At 36.6% G+C, this 12,833-nt stretch overlaps 1 protein-coding gene across 3 annotated transcripts in view; it reads left to right on the top strand.

Moving 5' to 3' along the window:
- Positions 1-1,490, top strand: part of LYRM4 (LYR motif containing 4) — a 208,880-nt gene extending 207,390 nt beyond the window's left edge. For all 3 annotated transcript variants that reach the window (XM_074270936.1, XM_074270928.1, XM_074270922.1), the window contains one exon: positions 1,081-1,490. In XM_074270936.1, coding sequence (XP_074127037.1) covers positions 1,081-1,149 — 69 coding nt within the window. In that variant the 3' untranslated portion in view covers positions 1,150-1,490. The remainder of the gene's footprint in view (positions 1-1,080) is intronic.
- The last annotated feature ends 11,343 nt before the right edge of the window (positions 1,491-12,833 follow it).

The raw sequence follows: 12,833 nt of genomic DNA, 5'->3' as shown, positions 1-12,833 counted from the left end.
TCTCTCTCATTCACTTTTTTTCTTCCTGCTTCTTTCTTTCTCTTTTTCTCTGTCTCTGTCTCTGGCATAGGAGGAGGGAAGGAGAAAATTTGGAACTCAAAATTTTATTTAAAAAAAGGAATGTTAAAAATTGTGTTTACATGTAAATAGAAAAAGTAAAATATAATTAAAAAAAAAAAAGAAAAGAAAGACAAAGTTGACAGCTGAGTGGAGGATAGACTGGAGAGGGAGAGATTTAGGTCTGAGAGACCAGCCAGCAGGCTATATCAGTAGTCCAGGTATGAAGTTAGGAAAAAGGGAAGGTTTGGGGGGAAAGAATATTTTCACTACCTAAAGTGTTTATTTCATAAAATCTGTGAACTTTAAAAACGTATTTCTCTTCCCTCCTACATCATTCTCCTCCCATTCTCCCTAGCATTCTCTTTCTCCCTAGCATTCTCTTTCTCCCTAGCTTCTACTCCTCCTGAGCTGTCCTAATGAGGCAGGAGGGAAGAATCACTAGAAGCAAAGAATTCAGAGATTTCTACCTATCAATTAACAGTGAAGTTTGGTTGTGGTAACACTGACTTATCTTATTCTGCCTCCATTTGTAAATCTAATGAAACTCTTACTTAATGAAGATGTTCTTAAAGAGCTTGGAAAACACTAAGAGAAAATAAGGTTATAGTATTTCTCTCTCATTACAAGGGGAAAAAATGTGCCTGTGCATACATGGTGTGGGTGGGTGTGGGTGTGGGTGGGTGTGGGTGTGGGTGGGTGTGGGTGTGGGTGTGGGTGGGTGTGTTTCAGTGAGAGAGAGAGAGACAGAGAGAAAATTTGAGAATGGAAAGAATTGCAAATGGAGAATATTTTTCTCGATTTTTTTTTCTCAAAGTAAGAGAAACACAATTTCAATATAGGGAATAGTTACACCAAGTAAAAAGATAAATGTGATGAATAATAGTGATGTCAGTGTACATTTCAAAAAGAGAGAAATGATTCATTTTAACCTAAATTTTGAAATCTTTTTTCCTTTTTCTCTTGAAGTGCACATCCTTTTCCTGTATGCTTTCACTTAAAATGTCTTTCATTTGTTTTCAGACTCACATTAGTGAACTGTACTCAACTGACAAACTAATTATCGAGAAACAGAAGAATCCCAGAACCTAATCAAGTTGGGTAGCTCTCCAGCAGCAGTCATGGACCATCAGCAGCAGTCTGTGCCTAAGGATATCTCCCATCATGCTTTCTGTTGCCTCTTATTTCACCTTTAAAAAGGCCTTGTTCTCTGCCAATAGAAGCTGAAAAACTGAAAAATGTTTCCAGTCTTTTGCTGCCTTAGTGGTAGATGACAATTCCTATGGCTCGTGTGCTAGTCAGTATAACTGGAGCTCAATTAAAATAGTCTAATATATTTTTTCACCTTCATGTTTTAGTTCATCACCTCTTATAGAGAATATTTCAAAACTTTGTTTCTTGGTCCTTTTGACAATAAAAAAAAAAGTATGTAAGATGTTTCACTTGTCCTACAGTACTTCCTACTTCAGATGAATTTATCACAATCTCACTTAGAAACTACACCTGATTACATTCTACTTTTTGACTATTGGTCCCTAAAACTCTCAAGATTTTAAAGTGTTTCAGTTTTATACTAATACTAATTTCTCGATGTCATAAGCTGGGCAAGGGGACAGTGGGAAGGGCAAGTTGAAGTACAGATGAGCAAGCTGGCTTAGAGTAGACACACTAGAGGTAGTATCAATCACTGTAAATAAAATCCCCAGATAGAAGAGGAGGATATTGTGGAAAGAGCCCAAGGCTTGAGTCAAAAGACCTGGGTTAAATACTGTAAGAATGTAAGCAATTGCTCTTTCTTCTGGAATCTCTCCCACCAGTAGTGAGGTTTTTGGAAGGATTTGCAGGTAATATTTCTTTAGAAAACCTTGTCATTGAAGTATGTTAGAAAGAAGTCTAAAAGAGATGGTAAAGAATAGGAATCTGAGGGAGTGCTTCTAAATTGGGTAATGACTGTATAGTTGTGACATATAAATATTCTGAAATACTATTATACTGAACTCTTTTCAACATAATGACCAAGCAGGATTCTAGAGGACTTGCTAGCTGTCTCCTAATGGAGAAGTGAAGGATTCATAATACAAAATTAGATTTTTTTTGGGGGGGGGAGGGAATGTTTGTTTTTTATTGACTACACCTGTTTCCAATGAGTGTTCTTTTTCTTCTATTCTCAGGTGAGGGGAAAAGGCTGGTAAAAAAAAGATCTTGTCTGATTAAAACAAATAAAATATATGTGTGTGTGTTTTTAATTTTAAAAAACAAGGAAAGTTAGTTTTAAACAATGAGGTGGCAAAGTGAGTGCATAGAGTCCTGGACCTGGACTCAGGAAGAGCTGAGTTCAAATTCAGCGTCAGATCCTTACTAGATGTGACCCTGGGCAAGTCATTTAAACTCTGTCTGCCTCAGTTAATTCATCTATAAAATAGAGCTAATAATAGCACCTGCCTCAAAGTTTTGCTATGAAGATAAAATAAATATTTGTAAAGCCCTAAAGCATTGTATCAATGCTACTTGTGAGGATGATGATGAGATAGAACATCTGAGTTTGAATTCTAGATTTGCAATAACAATATGGATGACATTAGTCAAGTCATTTAAACTTCCATGTGGCTCAGTTGTGACCTTGGAGGGTCGTCCCTTTCATCTGTAAATCTATAATCCTCTGATCTGCAAAGATCAGAGGTTTGTGCCCATTAAAGGATGTTGTTTTTAGCTTGAGAACAAACATGAACTCAGATTCTTAAACATTTTCACTTGGCTTTGTGAAGTTCAGAAAGAATCAGTAAGAAAAGCAGGTTAAGACATTTTCCAATTTCCCCCTTATATTTGTACATTATGCTGAATAAATGTATTATTAATGACTTGGGGCTTGGGATAGAATCATATAAATATTTACAGGACCTAAAATAGCAAATCTGCCAGTGAGCTGGTTTTTAATTTAAGATCACAGCATGGTAGAGCTAGGAGGGACTTTAACAATAGAAAAGAGGCAAGTGCAGCCCTTCTCTTTCTCTCTCTCTCTCTCTCTCTCTCTGTCTCTCTCTCTGTCTCTCTCTCTCTCTCTCTCTGTCTCTCTCTCTGTCTCTCTCTCTGTCTCTCTCTCTCTCTCTGTCTCTCTCTCTGTCTCTCTGTCTCTCTCTCTGTCTCTCTCTCTCTCTCTCTCTGTCTCTCTCTCTCTCTCTCTCTCTCTCTCTCTCTCTCTCTCTCTCTCTCTCTCTCTCTCTCTCCTCTCTCTCCTCTCTCTCCTCTCTCTCCTCTCTCTCCTCTCTCTCTCTCTCTCTCCTCTCTCTCTCTCTCTCCTCCTTTCCCCACATCTTGTCCTGTGTCTTTATTGCTTCAGGTGTTACTGATTTTCCTAAACAAAAGATTGGATCATATCATCTTCTTATTCTATAAACTCCATTCCTCTTATCCCTCTTCACACCTCCAGGATCAAATAAAAAATTGTCTGTTTGGCATTCAAAGCCCCTTTATAATTTATTCCCAGTCCCCATCCTTGCCTCGTTAGGCTTCACCAAAAGTACTTTTGTGCCCTTCCATCCAGTGCCATTGCCCTTCTGGATCTTCCACAAACAAAACACTCCATCTTTTGGCTGCAGCCATTTTCTCTGGCTGTCCCCCATGTCTGGAATGCTCTCATTCCTCAACTCTACATACTGGCTTCCTTTAATAATAGCTAGTGTTTATAAAGCACTTACTATGTGCCTGGCACTATGCTAAATGCTTTCCAATTATCTCATTTGAGCTTCATAACAGCCCTAGGAGGTGATGCTATTATTATCCCCATTTTACAAATAAGAAAACTGAGGCAAACAAATTAAATGACTTGTCCAAGATCACAGTAATTGTCTCAGGCTAGTCTCAGAATATGAGTTTCAGTCCTTCTTGACTCCAGACCAACCCCTTTATTCACTGTGCAGTAGCTGCCTTTAAAGACTCAATTAAAGTCTCATTTTCTATTGGCAGCCTTTCCCTACTCTATAGTTGTGGCACCTTCCCTCCATTAAACATTTATTCTCAATAAACAGCTTATCTGTACTGCTTTGTTTACTTGTCTTCCTCATTAGTTTGAGAGTTCCTTGAGGGCAGGGACTCTTATTTGCATTTTTGGAATAGGCACTTAATAAATATTAACTGATTGAGGTGACTATGTGGGTAGAGAAAGAAATATCCAGAGGTAGAGTGATGGGTAGCACAATCTCTGGGCTACATCCCCTTTTGGGGTCATTTCCAAAAAGATTGGCTGCTTCTCTGAGAGAAGGGTCTTAAAGGTCAAGGTCTTAAACATCTGTTTTACCCTTGAGGCCCTGTGAGATGGGCTTTGCCATAGCTAAATTCATGAGGAGAGGCAAGAGTAGTCCAGGCAAGACAGGACTGGGTGTGTGGTTATGTGGGTAAAGAGAAGGGGACCGTGCAAGAGATAGAGTCAACATAACTTGCCCACTTTGGAATGTTGGGGGGTGAGGAAAGGGCCAAGGATTACTCCAGAGCAAGAGGAATGCTTAACAAAAATAGAGAAGCTTGAAGAAGGGGGAGGCTTAAGGGAGAGGATCATCAGTTTTAATTTGGATGCAGTGACATTAGGATGAAGAAAAGTCCAGAAGGAGATAGATACCCAGCAGGCAGACAATGATGCAGGACTGACCAGTCAGCTTGATCTGCACACAGATGATATTGGAAACCATGGTGATAGAAGAGGTCACCAAAGCTGCTTCCATTAGCAAAACTTCCATTCTTCTAATGCAGATGAGCTTTGCTAGGTCTTAGAAGAACAATATCCAATTAAGTAAAATCACACCAAAAATTCTATAGTGGTGGCTTGGGTTAATAGTTTAGTTAATCAGTAAATTAACAATATTTTTATTTTGATAAGAAGATGGACTAGAAAGGGTTTAATGTCACTTGCTCCTGAGATTCAATGATTTTAAATACTTATTGAATGCCTACTTGTGTCTCAAGATGTAGAATATTCTCTCAAAAAGGTTAGTCTAGTTAGGGAAATTAACAACAAAAACCTAGCATTTTATAATCATTTCATTTTATACAGTGCTTCCAGAATGTTATTTTATCCTACTAGAAAGTAGGTGCTATAATTGTCCCTATTTTACAAATAAAGAAACTGAAGATGAGGTTATGTGACTTGTCAGAGTTCACATTTTCATAAGTGTGTGATGCTAGACTCGAACTAGATTCTGACTCTGAGTCCAGCACCCTCCCTACTGTGCTAGGACCTAGTTCCCTAATAGACAAAATTAACATGCATGAAAAAATTGAAAAACAGTGACTGGCATCCTGTGTTCACCATGACGTGGTACTGGACTTGGGGTGCTCAGTGGCCCAGTGGAAAGAGTGCAGGCCTGGAGTCAGGAAGACTCATCTTCCAAGGTGGCCTCAGAAATATATACTTACTTAACCGTGTGACCCTAGGCAAGTCACTTAATCTTGCTTGCCTTGGTTTCCCCAACTGTAAAAGGAGCTGGAGAAGGAAACGGGAAACTGCTCCAATACCTTTGTCAAGAAGAAAATCCCAAATGGGGTCACAGAGAGTCAATCAATCAGACACAGCTGAAAATGAGTAAGGAATAACAAAGTCCTAGCCTAAAAGTCAGAAAAATCCAAGTTTTAGTAAAGTGACAGGAAGGCAGCCAGACTGAAGTCCAATTTGGAAAGAGAAAGCAAACTACTAATACCCAAATCACAGCCATTTATAAGAGGAAAAATAACACCTGGGGCAGTTAGATGGTACAGTGGATACAGCACTAAACCTGAGTTCAAATTGGCCTCTGATTTGAGGCTTCCTAGCTGTGTGACCCTGGGCAAGACACTTTACCCCAATTGCTTCAGCTAAATAAATAACTTATCTACACAGGCACCGGAGAATATTATGTTTTCTACACTGTTGTTATAATCTCTGATTTTGCATTTTACTTAAGATATGACGACTTCTACATGAACATATAAGAAAATGTGCTTTTCTTTGGTGAATTTGTCTATAATACTTCATGTCAGCTGGATTGTACCCCAAATAAAAATCTATATACAATCAGATTCACTTTTATCTTTAATCATAACAACTTGTATCTGAAGGCTTCAACAATTTCAAATCTGGCAGAGCTTTTGATCATCATTAATATACAAAATAAAACAAGAAACTTGATTTTTCAAACATCTTTATTCATGCCATGGCTGTGAACTCAATAGTTTTTAAGGCTGGCACAAAACAAAATTAATTCAGAACATCGACATGACAGAGAGTGTAAAAGTACCTGAGAAAAGGAGAAGATATTTTCAAACTATAAAGGCATCTCTGACCTTTTAAAAATCCAGAAGGAAAGTCGGGAACATATTTTGCTTCTAGCAGTTCTAAGCTTAAACAAACAGCTTCAAAATTATTACAAAAGGTGATGTTTGCTTGGTAAATCACACTGGTGAATCCAAACTAAAGTTAAGTAGATTACTTTCACATTAGGAAGAATTCCTTAAAGTTTTAGGTAATTACACAAAAATATACAAGTAAAATAGTAGCCTTAATCTTGATACTGCTGTGTTTTTAGAAATTTAAAGTTTGCCAGGGAGTTTCTAATTACAATCCCCAAAGTAGGTGATTACCAGATCTATATATTCTCTCCCCAATGGAGAGAAACCCTAAAATAATGACTGATTCTCACCAACACATCAAAAACACAAGGCTGAGTAGACAGAATACAAGAAAAGCATTTGAGACATTTAAAATCCCAATTTCACATTTGGTTAAGCTAAGACACATTCTTTGACCCCAAAGAAATAGGGTTTAAAATACTTGTGACAAGAACACTTAAGGAAAATTACAGCACCAGCAGTTAAAAAAAAAAAAAAAAAAAAAAAAAAAAAAAAAAAAAGGAAGGCTCTTGGTAGGATAGATGGAAAACTATGACTGAGTGAGCTATGATTTAATAAAATAGATCTCCCTAACCTATACATCTGAAAGCATGCTATTATATAATGAAGAGTTTAATATAGGCTTTTACTGTAATTCCACTCAGTGCCCTTCTCTTTATATTACCTCTTTGTAAAGGACCTTGCTTCAAGATATTACAAAAAGTAATTACTCAGACAGTTCAAATTCCAAGTTTGAAAAATTCACATTTCCTGTACTACTGAGCAAATTGGCTGGTGGCAGAGGCCAAAATGACTGTTTGATTAGGCCAGGGCCTGCTACTCCCACTCCTGAGCCAAGCAAGAATCACCAGTGATTGCAACATACATATATTCAATAGCAAAGAAGAAGGTTCTGAATGAAGAGGCAGGTAGTTTCCCTCTGGGGGCAGCTAGATAGCATGGCAGATAGACCGCCAGGCCTAGAGTCGGAACGACTTCCTAAATTCAAATCTGGCCTCAGACACTTAGTTGTGTGATCCTGGACAAGTCCCTTCATCCTGTTTGCTTCAGTTTCCTCATCTGTAAAAATGGGTTTGGAGAAGAAAATGGCAAATCACTCTGATGTCTTTGCTAAGAAAACCCCAAATGGAGTCACAAAACGCCAAAAACTACAAACAGTTTAAAGCAGAATTAGGGATAACTACACAGATACCCAAGATGCCTGGACATCAGAAATCCCTGGGCTTGGAACAATGGAAGAATACTTGCAAGAGGTATTTATTAAGTACTTATCTATTCTGTGCACAAGACTGAACAGAACTGGATTTAATTGTCTACTTTGTAGATACAGTAACATGAATTCAAGCCAGTTTTTGAAAAGAATGTGCTCTTACAAACCATGCTGTCATGTAAATAAATCCATTTTATTATGGCTTGCTGCTAAGTTGTATATAAAGTCCCAAATAACTCAGAAAGATCATTTTTAGTTGTGATTTAAAGTAAAAGCTACCTTAAATATGTATCAAATAATTCTTTCAAGATATAATTTGTAGCCTGTGCATACATAGTATGTGTTTTGTGTCCCTTTCTAAACTGAAGGTTCTTTGAGGGTAGAGACTACATAGCCAAACTTTGCCTTCTCCCCACCCCACCCCCACCCCCAGGCCTAGCATAGTGATTTATATATAACAGACATTTAGTAACTGTTTATTCTGTGGATAAAGAGATAAAAACATGGAAATCAAAAAGCAAATGAAGGAATAATATACTGAATTCAAAGGCCTGTGACTTCAAAAGAAAAATCAACTTAATGAGACCTAGACTAAGCCTGGGATATTTACTTGAATTATGAAGCAGGGTCATGTAAAGGGTCCATCCTGTTTCCTGGTTAAAAAAAATTTTTTTTTAATGGATACTATATTGTTCATGAACAAAACTGAAAGTAAAACATTAAGGTGGTTTGGGCTCACTAAAATATTTCCCAACATGTTATGTTACAAGGTGAGAATTTAAAGAATCAAACTGTTAGCCAGTAATAATAACTCTTTGCAGCTACATAGTATATGGAAGGACATTTTTACTGACATGGAATACAAGGAGTCTCCCCACATGTGTCAAGAGAAGGGCTGAAACTACAAATCTCCTAGATAGTGCTGGGCAAAGAAAAAAGATCCTTTTTAAAGATTATTCTCTCCTTGAATGTAAATCCTCATCAGCTTTAGTAGTATGTTCCCTTGACACACATAACTCTGTACTAAAAACATCTGCAATGAAAACATATTCATGAATTTTTAAACTTAAAAATATCAAAATGCTCCAAACAGCTCATTTTAGACTCCTTGGTTTGTATTTTTCTGCCCTTATGTGACGTTCCAATAAGCATCAGAATGATTCTTTTAAATCCCCATTTGCTACCCTCTATAAGTGGTATTAGATAAACTGTTTAAATGACAGGGGGCTAAGCAATACTAACACTATAAATGAGATGGGTAAACACCATCAGCAGAGGGATCTCACTGATCTATTTAAAAACAAAATTCATTTCCATTAGTTATCCCCAAATGATTTCCGTGTTTCTAATGATGTTTGTTTTTAAATACATTTTCTAATTGAAGTCTCTGTACTGATTGCTTATTTGAAAATGCTGCTATTTTTCTCATAATCTTTACTCCTTTCTCTAACTACCCTGATCTTAGACCTTTCTGAATTTATATTCAGTTGAGATACTGCTCAGGTTTCTTTTTGCCAAAAGGGGCCTGTTTATAGCCAGCCAAGGTTAAAAAAAAAAAAATTACTTTACAAAACACAAATTCGAAGTCTCTTGAAAAAGAGTTAAAAGGGCTTAGAGCTCTAGAGGAGTACTGTTGATTCAAAGAGCAAGCAGGAAACATGCTTAGAGACCTGGACTTTGGATTAAGGGTCATTAAAATTGAGTAGTTATTAAAGAGTTTTAGAGACTTCCAGTTAGGTGACAGTCATCAAGAAAATCAAATGAACAGTTTTCCTTCTGACCTTGAATGATGGCTAAACACATGTTACGTGGTCTTGAACAGATGGCTAGGGTCAAGCTCTCACAGAAAGCATCTGGACATTTGCCCATATATCTAGCTGGGAACTAGCACTTTTCCATATGGAAGGAAGGAGAGGACACAATCCAAATGTTAGGCTCCTCCTAGCTCCTTGCCCTACTGATATCATTTAAGCACATCATCAAACCTTGTAGCCCTAGCCACGGAATTCTGCCTAGTGGCTTAGACTTCTGGGAATTAGGCTCGGAGGCTGGTCTGATTGTTTTTTGAGTGTCACTTGTGTGAATACTTCTTCAGCACTAATTATTTTTACCACAGGCCTCCTCTTCCAATCTAGAAATCTTTTATCCCCAGCCCATATGTAAATGTGGAATTGCAAACCCACCAGTTGTAATAGACCCACAACTTCTTTCATGTCAGAGAAAAGGAAACAATGATTTCCCTCCATCTGGCAGATATTAACAGCATTGACAGGCAGCACATGATAGAAATCACAACAATCCTACAAATGCTGTAAATCCACATGACTTTAAAGAAGTAAAACATCAAACTGAGTCAGGACTTCAAAACCAAAATTAACATTCTAAAATTATCCATGTGCTGCTTTCATACTACAATGTCTGGGAAAGGATGTTGTTACAAGATGACTAGGAATGAATTGCATCTTTTCAAGCTCTCAAACAATGGAACAGGAAATCTCTGCTTCAGTGTGATTTGACATCTTTATGATAGGGATGAAGGAAAGGATCCAAATTTCAAGGTAAGAACTCACTACTGGGTTTCTCGACTGTCAGTATGAAGAAAGGAGCTGAGAAATCCATAATAGAATGCTAGGAGTTGAATTGATCACAGGAACAGTGGTTCCCTTTATTTTACAGATGAGGAAATTGAAGCCCAGAGCAATATATCAAGATCATCAAAAAATCCTAATTGGAAAAATCAGGATGAAATATAAGCTTCTTGAGGGCAAGGAATATTGGATGTTTTCATTTGCATTTCCAGCACCTAGCCCTGCACATAACTGTTTGTTGACTGAATGACTGATGTGAGGAAGCTGATTAGTACTTAGGATCACCCAAGGAAGTAACTGAAAAGTCAAAACATCCTTATGCCAGACAAGACCCAAATTGTCCTGTAGTTAATGGCTGTAGGTTCTATTTGCAGAGCCTGCCTCTGTGACTCAGGTTTCCCAAATTTTACTTCAGGATCTACCTACCACTGGCTAGCCTTGAGTCTGTTTCTACATTTATCAGAGGGCTCCTAGCTCTAACATTCAATGATCACAATAAACTGAACTTTGGTGTCCTTGTAAAAACTGATTGTCCTGTGTAAATTCACTACACAGCAAACCATTGTGTATCTAGTGTTTTCCTTTTTGACTCAGAGAACAGGCTAATCACAAAATAAGACATTTGGGGGGAATCAGTTCATTAGAATGGGTCCCTCTTGAATCCTACTAGAGAAATGTAATGAAACCTCAATAGTCTACCCATTTCTTCCTAAATATTTAAAACTGATGAATGAAAAGTTTCCCCATTATATAAATGCTGACATTCACTATTTTAGGCTCAAATTCAGTAGCAGAGTCATGTGACCTCAGAAAGAGCCAAGATCTGTCTTAAGAAGTTTAGTGTTTCTGTATGTTCTAGTAATGACAAATGACAGCAAAGCTGAATTAGTTAATCAGATATTCAATCTTTTGTCACTACAGCTCCATGGCTACTTTAAATTATTAAAGTACTAAAGTAAATAACATTTACCGAAGAGATGGAATAATGCTGCAAAAAATAAATCTCCGTGTGTGTGTGTGTGTGTGTGTGTGTGTCTGTGTGTGTATATTTCTTTAGTATATTGGGAATGCATATACCTCCTATTCCTTTACCTCAGAAACACTACACAGACTTTGAATTGCTCCTTTTAGCCTCTCTTAAATGTTACATTTCAGTGTAAAATACTTGTGATTTACAGTACAAACTGAGATTCTTCAAATAAAGTTGTCTAACTAATAATTTTCATTTGGCTTCAAGTAATTTTGTAAAAATACATCCCAATTTCCACAAAAGGCATGAATATTAACAATGCTTCTCACAGTTCAGTAATTTTGAAAAATTAGGCTACAAGTTTTCTTAGAGAACACTGATAGTTGTTAGCTATGCTTGTTGATATTATGATTATCTACTTTTAAATGATGATTACTTATTTTATAATAACAGGGTAATCTAATAGGTAAAAATATAAAACCCAAACCTGTTTTTTTTTAAATGTCATTTGCTTTTTATGAATATTTGGTTTAAATTTATGTTACTATAATCAATTCTTAAATAAGTTTACATTTGAGTTGATGAGGTACGTGACTGTTCATAATTAAAATATTTAATTACTTTAGTTTTATAAAAATTAATCTGATGACATTTAAATCGGAAATTCTGACTACCAAATCACATGCCCTTATTAATTATTTGTATTAATATATTTGCTGGCTGTACCATAAAGATCATCTGTCCAAAAATAAATTCCCTGAACATCTCTGCAGTCTAAGATATTGAATGCTTTGAGACAAGAAAATATGAAAAAGAATCATCATGTGTTCCATGAAGCTACAAAGACTCCATGGAAAACATGATTTGTGCCATACTTCAGATACATTGGTTTGTTATCTGTTGTAAATTAGACTATAAATAAAAAGGGAACTATTGAATTAATAATAAGAGGTACTAATAACAAATGACTTGAGATTTTGGTGGAAGTACTAATTCTAACCAAAATCATTAAAGTAAAAGGTTTAAAAGTGTTGACTATGAGAAAATTTTGCAAGTGGCAAAATCCACTCAGAAAAAGCTTAACTTCCATTATGAGGGCATTACTTAAAAATAATTCTTATCAACACAATAATTTGTTGTTGTTTTTTAAACTTGCTGTTTCTCCATAATACTGCAGGGATGCCCATAAATACTATAAATAACTATCATTCCACACATAACTAATTTTACTGGACAAACAATGGAGTTCCAATTAGAGAAAAACTAGCACATAACTGAAGGACAGACAGTGAATTCAATTCATTAGGTCCTTAACTGATTTCACTTGCTAAACTAGGCTTCACCTTTTACTGTCAGATTATTATTGAACTGCCTTCCCTCCAGGAAAACAACCTTTAAGTGGTTTTCCATCCAAGGTCTTTAAAGAGGATCCAAAATATCTAATTGCTAATGGCAAAGCTAATTTAGCAGTTGAAATCCAACTACTGTTAAAAGTCCCAACAACTGGACAACTCCTAGAAAGTTTTCTCCACTTGCCCACATAGACCAACTAAAGTAATATACTAAACATATTGTTGGTTTTGTTGGGTTTTTTTAAGTAGTTGCCTCCAATTTAAAAATAGGTATTTTAGCT

This window comes from Sminthopsis crassicaudata, chromosome 1 (genome assembly GCF_048593235.1).
Source record: "Sminthopsis crassicaudata isolate SCR6 chromosome 1, ASM4859323v1, whole genome shotgun sequence".
Lineage (NCBI taxonomy): Eukaryota > Metazoa > Chordata > Mammalia > Dasyuromorphia > Dasyuridae > Sminthopsis > Sminthopsis crassicaudata.
The sequence above is the reverse complement of the archived record's forward strand: the minus strand, read 5'-3'. Positions and strand labels throughout refer to the sequence as shown.